Source organism: Schistocerca piceifrons, chromosome 11, assembly GCF_021461385.2.
Source record: "Schistocerca piceifrons isolate TAMUIC-IGC-003096 chromosome 11, iqSchPice1.1, whole genome shotgun sequence".
Classification (NCBI taxonomy): domain Eukaryota; kingdom Metazoa; phylum Arthropoda; class Insecta; order Orthoptera; family Acrididae; genus Schistocerca; species Schistocerca piceifrons.
Genome location: NC_060148.1, coordinates 53,296,554 through 53,310,695, shown reverse-complemented (window position 1 = coordinate 53,310,695; position 14,142 = coordinate 53,296,554). Strand labels below are relative to the sequence as shown.

The 14,142-nt window shown below is 40.5% G+C and overlaps 1 protein-coding gene across 12 annotated transcripts in view; it reads right to left on the bottom strand.

Moving 5' to 3' along the window:
• Positions 1-928: 928 nt before the first annotated feature.
• The window catches only part of LOC124720406 (eukaryotic translation initiation factor 4 gamma 1-like), a 662,434-nt gene continuing 649,220 nt past the window's right edge, over positions 929-14,142 (bottom strand). For all 12 annotated transcript variants that reach the window (XM_047245746.1, XM_047245748.1, XM_047245747.1 and 9 more), the window contains 4 exons: positions 13,769-13,906; positions 11,687-11,765; positions 9,465-9,608; positions 929-2,080 (listed from right to left, as the gene is read on the bottom strand). In XM_047245746.1, coding sequence (XP_047101702.1) covers positions 1,884-2,080; positions 9,465-9,608; positions 11,687-11,765; positions 13,769-13,906 — 558 coding nt within the window. In that variant the 3' untranslated portion in view covers positions 929-1,883. The remainder of the gene's footprint in view (positions 2,081-9,464; positions 9,609-11,686; positions 11,766-13,768; positions 13,907-14,142) is intronic.

The window sequence follows — 14,142 nt, the reverse complement described above, 5'->3', positions numbered from 1 at the left end:
GCATGTACACATTACTGAAACTTCACCAAAATTTGATATTATGTCCTCCCTTACACAATAACAGTGTGTTTAGTTCTATTGCTGCAACGAATGTTTTTATAAATGCTTTTCATTGATCTCTTGCTATTTATTAGGAATTCATTTAAGCGATATATATCTACTGCCAAGTAATTTCACTTGACACAGGAGAGAAGACCAATCATTCATCTGGTAACTATGATACTGAATGAATGCAGACTGAGGAACACATTTTTATAGCTGTTTGAGGAATAAAAGGAAATGTCAAACAATTGCATTGGATGGACTTCTACAGCATGTTTATGCACCACACTGTCTGCAGATGTGATCTGCTGTAATTCATTTGAACTACTTTGTCTATTTAGGTGTTTAAACCAGTAGCCAATGTACGATACTTTTGGTTTATTCATCAAGTACTGTTAGTTGTACTTCATGGAAGTTTCTTGTTTATGTTTTGATATTTCAAGTGATTACTATTTTCACCTCTAAGTTCCTTCTCCCCTTAGGCATGGCCCTCATCAGCAAACAGTAAGAAATTAATGAATCCACAATACTTTCAAAAGTTTGACAATTACTAGAATGTTCCTGGTGACGATAAAGACCCAGATGGCCGAGTTAATGTTTCTACAGTTCCCAGGACAGCCTAAGCTGTTAGTGTTTTCAAGGGGTTCTGAAAACGACAAAGGTGATTTTGGTCTCCTGAAGGATTCATTTTGTCGTACGTTAATCCGAGAGGGCGGCCACATTTAACTTCGGCACCATATACGTGCAATTCAGGTGGTCTCTAATCTGCTATGGAATTACAATAGCAGTTGCCACTGTAGCACTAAATAAACACAATCACTGAAGAAAGGTGGTAGGAGGTCTTGTGCATACAAAAACATAGGTTAAATACTTAAAAAAAGATAAATGTGTGTATATGTATATATGTATATATATATAAATATTTACATCTTGCAAGTTACACAAATAGCATATTTTTGCATTTGCAATCTTACATTACATTACAAATAGCAGCAGTTACCATTCTCTCATTTAAATATATATATAATAAGTATGTGTACATTTAGTAATATAGCATCTTCTCACTCCCCCATCACAGAAACACAAAACGTTTACTTGCTCCTAACATTAAAACAAGATTTAACACCGCGTACACGCAGCACCGACAGGCATGTGCACGCAACAGAAATTTACGAAACGGTCTCTCAGAAAAATAAACGTGTTACCTAAATGTATCCACATCAAATTTCTCTAGCTTTAAAATGGGCCATTTCATATGGAGTGCAGAGAAAGGAAAAAATGACCTAGATCAGACGAGCTGCATTTCGAAACCTATTCAAATTTAATTTAAAACTGAAAAGAAACTGAGAAAAGAAGGGAAGTTATTAACAATGCCGTAAGAATCAATATAACAACATTTCACAACACAGATTTGCGATATCTTTCATATATTTTATATACTCCTAAAGCATGCCATCTGGCTGGAGTCAGTGGAAAAGAAACGACACCACTTCAGTTCGGGACCCCATACTGACAGGTCAACTGCTTTCCCACGCCCCGATTCTGTAACCGCACCCAAAAACGTTACCCTCAAAATATTAACATCTTTTGCTCCGTGTTGCATTTTACAGGAAAACTTTTAATTTATTTAATTTTATACAGTCTCTGCAGTATTTATAGTCAAGTATTTATATATAATAATAATATGTATATATAAATTTTCATATCCCCAAGTCCAAACGTCACGACCTCCTTAGGAGGCAAGGAATACAGAGGCCGTTCGACGAAGTTCCGTGCTCTACTCTCTCGTTCCCAGTGCCGAGTCGAAATCTCCGTGACAGAAGAGAGACCTCCCCCGTTCATCACTGGCCCGAGGCACACTCTTCGCTCGAGTCGTCGTCGGCCTCCCGCAGTGCGGTAAAGAATGCCGTCAGAGATTTCAGTGCGACGCCTTTGCCCTGCAGGAATGCTGGATCTTTGCTCTGCTCCCATCTCAGGAACGTCTCGTTTGCCACACAGCCGTAGTCCCAGAGCGCCTGGAATAAGTCTCGCAGCAGACCTGCGAACAGATTATAAATATGACTAGGAGAGAGAAGGAAATTAGGCTGTCACCATAAAGTTTCAGCAGATGGCTGGAACCCATTAAAAGACATGGGTGTATATATAACAAAGTGTATCTGTAACACTAAAATATAAAAGCATATCTACTGCAAGAGAGATATTGACCAATTACGTAACAGAGCGGAAATAGTAAGAGAACTGCATTCGCTAACTGTCAATTTTAGAAAGATACACAACAGCACAACGAGTAAAACATGATACAGAGTGTGATGCGCAACACTTTGGGCATGCTCCAAGGCCTCAACTTAACCGGGTCAGATCACTCCCAGGATTCTAAAGGCCTGGTAACAACTTACTGTTAATCAAAATTGTATTGCCCAACTTTCTTTCTGCCCAGCATAACACTGAAGTTTTCTCTAATGAAAAAATGGGACAGACTGCAGTAAATGTGGCATGTGGACACACTCAAGAAAGCTATGCACAGTACTACAAGAAAGGCAACATTGCGAGAGAATGGTATGAGGAACGGTTCCCACCAGTTTGTGGTCGTTCCCTGCCACTCGAGTTACTTTAATATTCTTTCCAGCCTTTGCACACATTCTGCAGACTTCGAAGTGCGCAACATGTTACTCTACTTGTGAACAATAAATTAACCAGTAACATTTGAACAAAACGATTTGCTGCACTGATATAAGTACACTGTGCAGCTGCATAAGTTTATTCTATTTAATCGTGGCAATGAAAACATTTTGGCTGTTTTATTCTCTACACAGGTATTGTCAAGGTAGTCTCAGCTACTACTGTTAGCTACTAATATTAGTCCTAACTACAGAAACATGACCTCACTTTTAAAATAGAGGCTGGAGGTTTACCGAACACCGACAACTGAAGTGCTACAAATGTTGTGTTAACAGCCCGAACAGTAACAGGTCAATATCTACATTTTCCAGTTTTTGTAACAATGGTTTTGTTAAAATGAAATGTTTATTTCTTCTGAAATTTACAAGAGCTGTGATAACATACGTATCACTTAAGGAAGCCGTTCACCATGTATCACAATACTACCTTCTAACTTACAGAAAGCGTTACTGTCAAAACATTTTGTTATTTAGTGTAAGAAATAAAAATAATTTATCATCCGTTTGTTACAAGCCAACTCTGTAATGTAATGTAAAGAAAATTATTTGTCAAGGGTGGCAGATCAAACTATTTTATTCTATCAGATAAAAGCTACAAAGTGAATGAATAAATTATTTCATCACAGTTCACAGGGAAATATTTCACAACAAATGTTCTGCTAAATAAAAAATAATCAGATGTATTCAAAACTGACTGAATAATTTCAGTGTCACTGCAACTTGGAAAAGTTGTAATAATTCGTTACAGACAAAGAGAGGAAGAATGATTGAGGCAATCTAGGGGAGGGGACAATATTATTTAAATTTCTAATTTGACATAATACACTAGCACAGGAAAAACCTAACTGCCAACTACAAATCAAATCAATTTTAGTGTTTCGTTTCAGAGGCAGGTGTCAGTCGTAACCATTATGAAAGCATGGCATTCTCTTACTCACTCCATTCAAACTAAAGCAACAGGTTTCGTATTCCTGTGCAGTGAACACCAAGTCATTAGAGCACAACTGTCCCACATTTTAACTGCCGATTCATAGTTAATAGCTGTTTTATCATTCGCACAACTCCTGTTTTTTGCCTGCAAGATGTAACGATGTCACGTTTGCCAATTTAGCAGAGACTATATTCAATTATAAAATATTTAATATCAAAAACATCTATTTTTATGATAATATATCTGAAAAGGTTCTGTAACTTAACAAACGAAAGCGTTGGTATGTTGATAGAAACAATAACAATAACAAACACAAATTTCGAGCTTTTGCGACCCAAAGTCGCTTCATCAGAAAAGAGGGAAGGAGAGGGAAAGATGAAAGGATTTGGGTTTTAAGGGAGAGGATAAGGAGTCATTCCAGTTCCGGGAGCGGAAAGACTTACCCTCTCCCTTAAAACCCACATCCTTTCGTCTTTCCCTCTTTCCTGATGAAGCAACCGTTGGTTGCGAAACCTTGAATTTTGTGTGTATGTTTCTGTTTGTGTGTGTGTCTATCGACCTGCCAGAGCTTTCGTTGGGTAAGTCACATCATCTTTGTTTTTAGATATATTTTTCCCACGTGGAATGTTTCCCTCTATTATATCCACACATATACAGACACAAGCAGACACATGTAATGGTAAAGAGTTTGGGTAGAGATGTCAGTCAAAACGGAAGTACAGAGGCTAAGATGCTATTGAATGGCAGGTGAGGTATGAGCGGCGACAACTTTATATTAGCAGAGGTTGAGGCCTGGTGGGTAACGGGAAGAGAGGATATACTGAAGGGCAAGTTCCCATCTCCGGAGTTCTGATAGGTTGGTGTCAGTGGGAAGTATCTACCCAAACTCTGGGTGCAGTTGGGCCACCCTCTCCCCAACAGGAGTGGCGGGTTCAGCGGCGTTCGCGGCCCACGAGGCAGAGGGTCAATGTGGAGGCTGGCCGTGTGGCATCACCCGCTCTGCCTGTGAGTGAACATGTGACCGCTCCTTTGGCAAGGTCCAAGCAGGCACACGAGCTCCAACGTTAGGCGGGTGATGGAGCCCCTTGGGGAAATAGCAGAAAGGTCGGGGAAGAAGGCCAGTGTTCAGTCTGTCTGCTTGCCGGGGGGTCTCATCCGAGACGTGTAGGAGGCCTTGCTGGCGGCGATAGAGAGCACTGGGTGCACCCGACTGCAAATTGTTGCTCATGTCGGCACCAATGACTCCTGCCGTCTGGGTTCAGAGGTCATCCTCAGTTTGTACAGGCGGTTGGTGGAGTTGGTGAAGATGGAAAGCCTCGCTCACGGGGTGGAATCTGAGCTAACTATTTGTGGTATCGTTCCCAGAACCGATCGCGGTCCTCTGGTTTGGAGCCGAGTAGAAGGCTTGACCCAGAGGTCCTGACGATTCTGCGGAGATCTGGGGTGCAAATTTGTCGACCTCCGCTATCGGGTGGCGAAATGTAGGGTCCCCCTGAATACGTCAGGCGTGCACTACACGCCGGAAGTGGCTACAAGGGTAGCAGAGTACGTGTGGAGTGCACACGTGGGTATTTTAGGTTAAAGAATTCCCTCCCTAGGCCCGACAAGACGCCTCCCGAGACGCGGCAAGGTAGGAGTAGGCAAAATGCAACAGGGAATAACAATATTAATGCGCTATTAGTAAACTGCAGGAGCGTCTATAGAAAGGTCCCAGAACTGCTCTCACTAATAAATGGTCACAATGCCCGTATTGTACTAGGGACACAAAGTTGGCTGAAACCAGACGTAAACAGTAATGAAATCCTAAACTCAGATTGGAGTGTATACCGCAGAGACAGGCTGGACAGTGAAGGGGGAGGCGTGTTTATAGCGATAAGAAGTGCAATAGTATCGAAGGAAATTGACGGAGATCCGAAATGTGAAATAATTTGGGTGAAGGTCACGGTTAAAGCAGGCTCAGACATGGTAATTGGATGTCTCTATAGCCCCACTGGCTCAGCAGCTGTTGTGGCTGAGCACTTTAAGGATAATTTGGAAAATATTTCGAGTAGATTTCCCCACCATGTTATAGTTCTGGGTGCAGATTTTAATTTGCCGGATATAGACAGAGTCTCAAACGTTCATAACGGGTCGGAGGGACAAAGAATCCAGTGAAGTTTTCTTAAGTGCTTTATCTGAAAACTACCTTGAGCAGTTAAACAGAGAACCTACTCGTGGCGATAACATATTAGACCATCTGGTGACAAACAGATCCGAACAATTTGAAACAGTTAACGCAGAACAGGGAATCAGTGATCATAAAGCGGTTACTGCATCGACGATTTCAGCCATAAATAGAAATATTAAAAAAGGTAGGAAGATTTTTCTGTTTAGCAAAAGTGACAAAAAGCAGATTACAGAGTACCTGACGGCTCAACACAAAAGTTTTGTCTCAAGTATAGATAGTGTTGAGGATCAGTGGACAAAGTTCAAAACCATTGTACAATATGCGTTAGATGAGTATGTGCCAAGCACGATCATAAGAGATGGAAAAGAGCCACCGTGGTACAACAACCGAGTTAGAAAACTGCTGCGGAAGCAAAGGGAACTTCACAGCAAACATAAACATAGCCAAAGCCTTGCAGACAAACAAAAATTACCTGAAGAGAAATGTAGTGTGAGGAGGGCTATGCGAGAGGCGTTCCATGAATTCGAAAGTAAAGTTCTATGTGCTGACTTGGCAGAAAATCCTAAGAAATTTTAGTCTTATGTCAAAGCGGTAGGTGGATCAAAACAAAATGTCCAGACACTCTGTGACCAAAATGGTACTAAAACATAGGATGACAGACTAAAGGCCGAAATACTAAATGTCTTATTCCAAAGCTGTTTCACAGAGGAAGACTGCACTGTAGTTCCTTCTCTAGATTGTCGCACAGATGACAAAATGGTAGATATCGAAACGGACGACAGAGGGATAGAGAAACAATTAAAATCGCTCAAAGGAGGAAAGGCCGCTGGACCTGATGGGATACCAGTTCGATTTTACACAGAGTACGCGAAGGAACTTGCCCCCCCGTCTTGCAGCGGTGTACCGAAGGTCTCTAGAAGAGAGTAGCGTTCCAAAGGATTGGAAAAGGGCACAGGTCACCTCCGTTTTGAAGAAGGGACGTAGAACAGATGTGCAGAACTATAGAACTATATCTCTAACATCGATCAGTTGTAGAATTTTGGAACACGTATTATGTTAGAGTATAATGATTTTTCTGGAGACTAGAAATCTACTCTGTAGGAATCAGCATGGGTTTCGAAAAAGACGATCGTGTGAAACCCAGCACACGCTATTCGTCCACGAGACTCAGAGGGCCATAGTCGTGGGTTCACAGGTAGATGCAGTGTTTCTTGACTTCCGCAAGGCGTTCGATACAGTTCCCCACAGTCGTTTAATGAACAAAGTAAGAGCATATGGACTATCAGACCAATTGTGTGATTGGATTGAAGAGTTCCTAGATAACAGAACACAGCATGTCATTCTCAATGGAGAGAAGTCTTCCAAAGTAAGACTTCTTTCAGGTGTGCCGCAGGGGAGTGTCGTAGGACCGTTGCTATTCACAATATACATAAATGACCTTGTGGATGACATCGCAAGTTCACTGAGGCTTTTTGCGGATGATGCTGTGGTCGATCCAGAGGTTGTAACAATGGAAAATTTTACTGAAATGCAGGAGGATCTGCAGCGAATTGACGCAGGGTGCAGGGAATGGCAACTGAATCTCAATGTAGACAAGTGTAATGTGCTGCGAATACATAGAAAGGAAGATCCCTTATCATTTAGCTACAAAATAGGTCAGCAACTGGAAGCAGTTAATTCCATAAATTATCTGGGAGTACGCATTAGGAGTAATTTAAAATGGAAGGATCATATCAAGCTGATCGTCGGTAAAGCAGATGTAAGACAGATTCACTGGAAGAATCCTAAGGAAATGCAATCCGAAAACAAAGGAAGTAGGTTACAGTACGCTTGTTCGTCCACTGCTTGAATACTGCTCAGCAGTGTGGGATCCATACCAGATAGGGTTGATAGAAGAGATAGAGAAGATACAACGGAGAGCAGTGCGCTTCATTACAGGATCATTTAGTAATCGCGAAAGCGTTACGGAAATGATAGATAAACTCCAGTCGAAGACTCTGCAGGAGATATGCTCAGTAGCTCGATACGGGCTTTTGTTGAAGTTTCGAGAACATACCTTCACCAAAGAGTCAAGCAGTATATTGCTCCCTCCTACGTATATCTCGCGAAGAGACCGCGAGGATAAAATCAGGGAGATTAGAGCCCACACAGAAGCATACCGACAATCCTTCTTTCCACGAACAATGCGAGACTGGAATAGAAGGGAAAACCGATAGAGGTACTCAAGGTACCCTCCGCCACACACAGTCGGGTGGCTTGCGGAGTATGGATGTAGATGTAGCTATTTTGAAGTGGAGGTCAAACCTCAAGTGGGGACCTGAAGAAGTAGAATGAAAGAACAGGGAAAAGGAACAAAACTGCAACCAATACAGAAACCAGGTGGACAGCAAGGTCGACATAAATCAGAATGCTGAGAGAGGGGAAGGAGATGGCAACGGGGAAGGAGCGAGGATAGGGAGGGAAGGACAGCAAGGCGAAGGAAATGCAGCCAGGAAAGGAACAATTGGCTGCAATAGCTTGAGGCCCAATGTGCACCACACACAAACTCTTGAAACAACTGTGAGCCCCCTGGAGGTATATGCATTACTTAAAGGCTGTAGAGGAAAAATTGTTTTCCTCCATCTAATAAAAATCAGCCATCACTAATTATGTTCCTCAATCATAGACAACCATCTTCAGTACTATGCATTAAGATTCATGACAGTTTTCTTTGAGACATCAATTGGAAAACTAAATGTGTAAGTAGCAAGGCATAAGCAGTAGATAACTCCTAACACAAACAGAGGAAATCACTTTATGCTGTGTCAATAATAGCATCATGTACCCTCCTCTTCTCAATTCCTTCAAAAACTTGAACATGGTGTCTCCTAACAGCGATCAACTGTTTCCCAACAGTCTTGCGAAAATTCCTTCATTTAGTTACAGTTTGAAATGTGCTATGATCAAAAGTAATCCACTGCCTGGAGTGCAGGACTTAAAGGCACCTTTAAATAAATGCCACCAAAGCAATAAATCAAGTTTATTTGTGAAGTACCAATTATTTAATGCATTTTACATAATTTTGAAAATGTACAGCTGCCGTCCAGTTTGTTAAGCAAACTGCAGTATAATACATTCTGAATATATTCCCATTGGAAAACCATCATGAAAACTGGCCAACACAGACAAAAAATGTGAATGACTTTTCAATACAGAATGTCTATTTTAAAATTTTAATTTGAAACACGTTGTCTAGTGAAAAGTTACTATTTTCAGGAACACTGTCATGTAGCTTATGTTTTTTAAGCTTATAAAAATGGAATAAAATGGTACAGAAATCAATGGGTTCATTTTCAGGTAGATTTGAGATGGCCATTCTGTAGTATCAAAATGAGACAGCTCGCAGATTTTGGAAAGTTTAAAAATTAATAACTGAAGGAATGTTCAAAGACTTTAGAGTACCTATCAAAATAATGGGTAATCAGAAATTCTGTATCATCAAAGTCTAAATCACACAGAACGACCCAATTATGTAACACTGAGCACATCCTACAGTAAGTCACTGCTGAAAAATTAGGCAAGGCACAAAGGCAGAAAGAACTGAGTGCAGATGAGTAAACAAGACAGACTGTCACTTACGTGCGGTGTGGCTGATACGTCTACTTACCACTGGGCTGCTCGAGGCGGTGGTTCAGCTCTTGGACAGCGTACAAGCAGTGCAGCTCCAGCTCCTCATTAGTGTCTATGTACTTCTGGAGCAGTGTCGCGTGCTTCGAGAACAGTGCCTCTTCGAACTTTTTGGAGCCCACGGCTGCAAAACAAAAAAAAACGTAACACGATCTACATTAACGACAATTCCTATTTTGGCGTCAAAACTCTGAAGACTGACTCGACATCGAGTAACCGAGTAGTTCGGAAAATCTCCCGATTTTTGTCCTCTACAGTTGGGTCGAGAGCCTGTAATAGTACCGCACACCGATCAACCTTTTGACGGGGACATGACAATTTTGACCCTTCTAGCCCACACCTGCTAATAAGCTAATAAACTAACAGTTTTCTAGCAATCTGTTTTTGCTCCAGCACTTGTGTAGTTGGATGACCCAAAAGCACACGATATCTATATTATTCCATCATCAACATTACATTCTCTTCGGACCACTGTATCCACACACAGCTTGTGTAAATGACAAAAGTGGGCAAGATAAATGTGATCTTTTGGTACTGATAGTACCTAAGTGGAGGTGACAAAATTCAAACTTCCTTTTCACAGTCCAGTAAGAAACAGACAACTAACGGAATACAAGAAAACGACTGCAAATGTCATTTTCACACGTAAACCTGCTCACTGGTGCATGTTTCTGTGTAATGAGAAGAGGAAAGGGAAGAAAGCAGCCACATATGTGGAATACAAGTGGGAGTGCGACTTTTCTCTGACAAATCTTGAAAAAGTTAAGTTTTGTGTTGTGAACAGTTTTATTTAATAATCTGAATTACATTTAATTATATCTGTCTTACGAGATGCAGACTATTTTATGCTATTTGCCACAACAGAAGTGTTTATTATTATTGTTAAGCATTAATGTGTAGATTTTCAATAAACTTATGTTTTTGAACAAGACGAAATTGTGTTATTCCTAAGTAACACAAAACACACATTTGGGCATCTAATGGCACACTCCTGTAATCCATTTAGGTGAAAGTCATTGCAGTTAATAGATGTGTTTTATGAAGTATCACAGATGCTGACGGCATTCTCACTCCGAACAACACTGCCAGTCAGTGCTTTTTCGTACCTGGAAGCACTGCTCAAAAATCTGTTTGTTCACCATTCGTAGTGTGGAAGAAACTTCTTCCAACAAATGACATTTATCAAAATTGTCTATCTATGTTATAGATGCTGTTTGTAGTATTTCGTGTTTGTACATCATCCAGCTTCCTTGTCAACTATGGGCCATCCCCACTTTATTTCAAGGTGAGCACATTCACATGCCTAATATCAACATGCGATTCAACAACGATCACACTAATAGTGCAGTTCAAATCTGTCTCGTGCTTCGCAGCATTGTATACGAAACTCATTTCTTGAACAGAAGCCGTCTAGCAATGTCAACAGTCACGCCTACGAAGCCACTAGCACTGTGGTTGTCACAACTGTGGCTTCACACTTTCATGTCCCACTTACAGAAAATAAGTTATGTACAGCGCAACTAGAAACCCCAACAGACACGTTACAGGGTAACAATTCCTGGCCATACGTTACTCAGAAAATACTGCAGTTCGCTACAAAATTCCAAAGATGTCACTTGCTTCCACAACAATATATGATCTGGAGCATTTTGGTCAAGGTAAGTAACAACTGCCACCCACGAAGGTATTAGAATGCCTAGCTAGTGAAACTAAAATTTGTCGATGTCCCTATAGTAGAGTCTCCAGAAGGAGATCCCTAACAGTTGCAATGTGGTGTGTGCAGCTGCTTTGCACATCATCTTTAATCGTGTAGTGATTTTGTAAACATTTGTAAGGCAATGCCTGGCTTCATTGTTGGCATACCTCTACAGACAACTGATGTTTCCACCTACTGCCAGTTGCACTTTGCAGTTCCAAGTTAGCTATGTCACCTACAAGTTATCTTTCATGGACCACTAAAAGTTTCTCCCAACCCAAATTTTACTATCTCCGACAAGTTTACACTGCACACCTATGACGGCACTATGGTTTCTCTCAGGAAACTTCAGGACTACAATATGTCCTGAGGAATCCTGATTGTTACTCAAAACATCAAAACACCAACTTGTGCAACTTACTATGTATTAAACAGCAAGAACATTACTACTTACTATGTATTAAACAGCAAAAATTAATGATCTTATTTGTCACACTTACACTTACCCTGATACGCACTCTCGCACACAGCTGTCGTCAGCACACGGATGAATTCTGGTGTCTTAGCCCGGTCTCCTACATTTGCCTGTGGAATCGAAATGCAAAAGGAATTATGAAAGGCACTAAAAGAGTTAATACCCAACATGGGTGTTCTGTTCCCTCTTGAGCTCACACTTTTCCACATTTGTCTTATTCTGCATATTTACTAAATTAACATTTTTACTCCATCAAACAAGAAAACAGTATTTCAGTCAACTGACTGGTTGGGTGACTAAAATGATTATTACGGTACGTAAGGCATCTCTGTTCCTCAATTTCAAGGCAATGCACCATAACTACTTTCAAAGCTTCACATTCAACCCTAAGGTGCACAACTGTACAATGTGCACTTTTAGTTTCAAGTGATGGTAACGAAAGTAATATAAACATGTACATATGGGAGAGGCAATACATGGATGTTTTTAAAGTCCGTTTGTTCTGATTTACAATGCACACATGAATTTTTTCCATATCTTCTGTATCCACACTTACCCGAGTTGTGCCAGCATACCTAATAATGTATTCAAAGCAATTAATCTTTGCATTGGAAATTAAAAGCCACTTAATCGGCTGAATATCTAATCTCTGTGTGTGCCACCTCAAATTTTAACCTAGTCATGAAAATTTGACAGTCATCATTTGTATCTTGGTGGTAATGAGTAAAGTTTTGCCAACTGGTTCCAAATTACATTTGAGTTTTACATATGTACAAATTCAACCCAACTAACTGAAACGAAGTTTCTAGGCCACTGACAATAGTGATAAATGATTTGGCAATTTCTTCCATATCCTGATGCGTTGTCTGAAAAATAATCATTCACATGGAACATAAATGTTTTGTATGGACTCCTTTAATATATTTTTGTCATTGTCAGAATATTAATATGACATTTACATAACTTATTACTCCCTCCTGTGTAGCATAAGTCATTGTACGATGATGAATGGGGTTTTCAAACCTGAGGTGGTAACGCAAGAAATTCTGGACCTTTTTAAGGAACTTATATACTAAATAAAATCCTTCTGTACAGAGGAAAGAGAGAGCTGCAGTATCAACCGTTGTGCAAGAGTCCTTTGACAATTTGCAAGTGTGAGAAAATCTACACGACCGACAGAAACAGTAAGTAGGTTGTGTTTTCCAAGATTAGGATGTTTGTTTGGTGTGGAAACTAGCATACAGTTGTACCAAGGGCTATCCAGCTGATTCTCAATTTCTTCCTGCATCATTCCTGAACAATACAGATAATTACAGTATAGTTGGGCAATTTTTGTGACATTTGGTCTTCAAGGGAACTACGTGCTTTAAAAATTATTAGCAATAAATGTGTTGCACTGCTTGTGATTTGCGAAGACCCACCTATTATTCAATTAATTGTATTTTGCTTTTGATGACATAAGAACACAATTTAACTCATTTTCTGCAGATGGGCAACACACAAAACCGTATATAGCTTCAAAAAACTAATCCCACCTCTGACACACTCTATCCTCGTGAGGCAGGAAGTACGCGATATTAAGCTTTTAACTAACACCAGTGTAGCTGAGTGCTCTCCCAATGTCAGCAATAGCTTTGAAGTTGTAACATTGTATCTCCAAAGTTATGTATTGCACTGTGTGATATATAGAAAGATGGCGTTTGTTATAATTTTATCAATATTTAACTCCTAAATTTGAAGTCTGCAGCTGCTGAAAAACCTCATTTTTTTAAAAAGAAAAAAAAAAAAAATAGTGTATGGAGGGAAGGTACGGTTCATACTTTTTATTCTTAGAATAACAGTCAGCATTAATCTGTAATGCCTATAATTATCTTCATGGGAGTCCTTTTGCTATACGAGGTGTTTCCACATGTTAGAAGGGAGTGGTGTAGAAGAAAGCCGATGTCCTCCGTCCAGTACTTTCACTGCCTAACACTTTGTGCGGAGGGAACACGGGGAGTAGACAGTGCCATCTGCTACCGGTGGTGTACTGCTGGCAGGAGCGGACAAAACTGTTTGCTCTCAAATGCAAACTACTTTAAGACTAAGTACACCACAAAAAAGCTGGACTTACAGAAATCCACTTCGTGACTTCGTCAGTGGTGGCAGGCGCTCCTTGCTCCGGCCGCAACATCTGCAGCAGCTTCGTGTGGATCATCTCCGGCGTCAACGGCGCCACTTCGCCTGCGGGGCCCACTGTGAACTCCAGCTTCTGCAAACCGAATTACATCTTGACTCGTGCTTGTAATGACATGTATGACAATGCAAACCAAAAGGCTAACTTTCCAGTAACTGTTTTAATACTAATTCAGTGAGGACTATTAGGGGATTTCAAAGTACACACAATACAACAGAGATAGCAATAAAACCTCTGAGAGCACAGAAACTTAAAAACCTGTTTTCACAATTGTCCCCAGTTCCAAAGTAAAAAATGGAGTTACACTATTT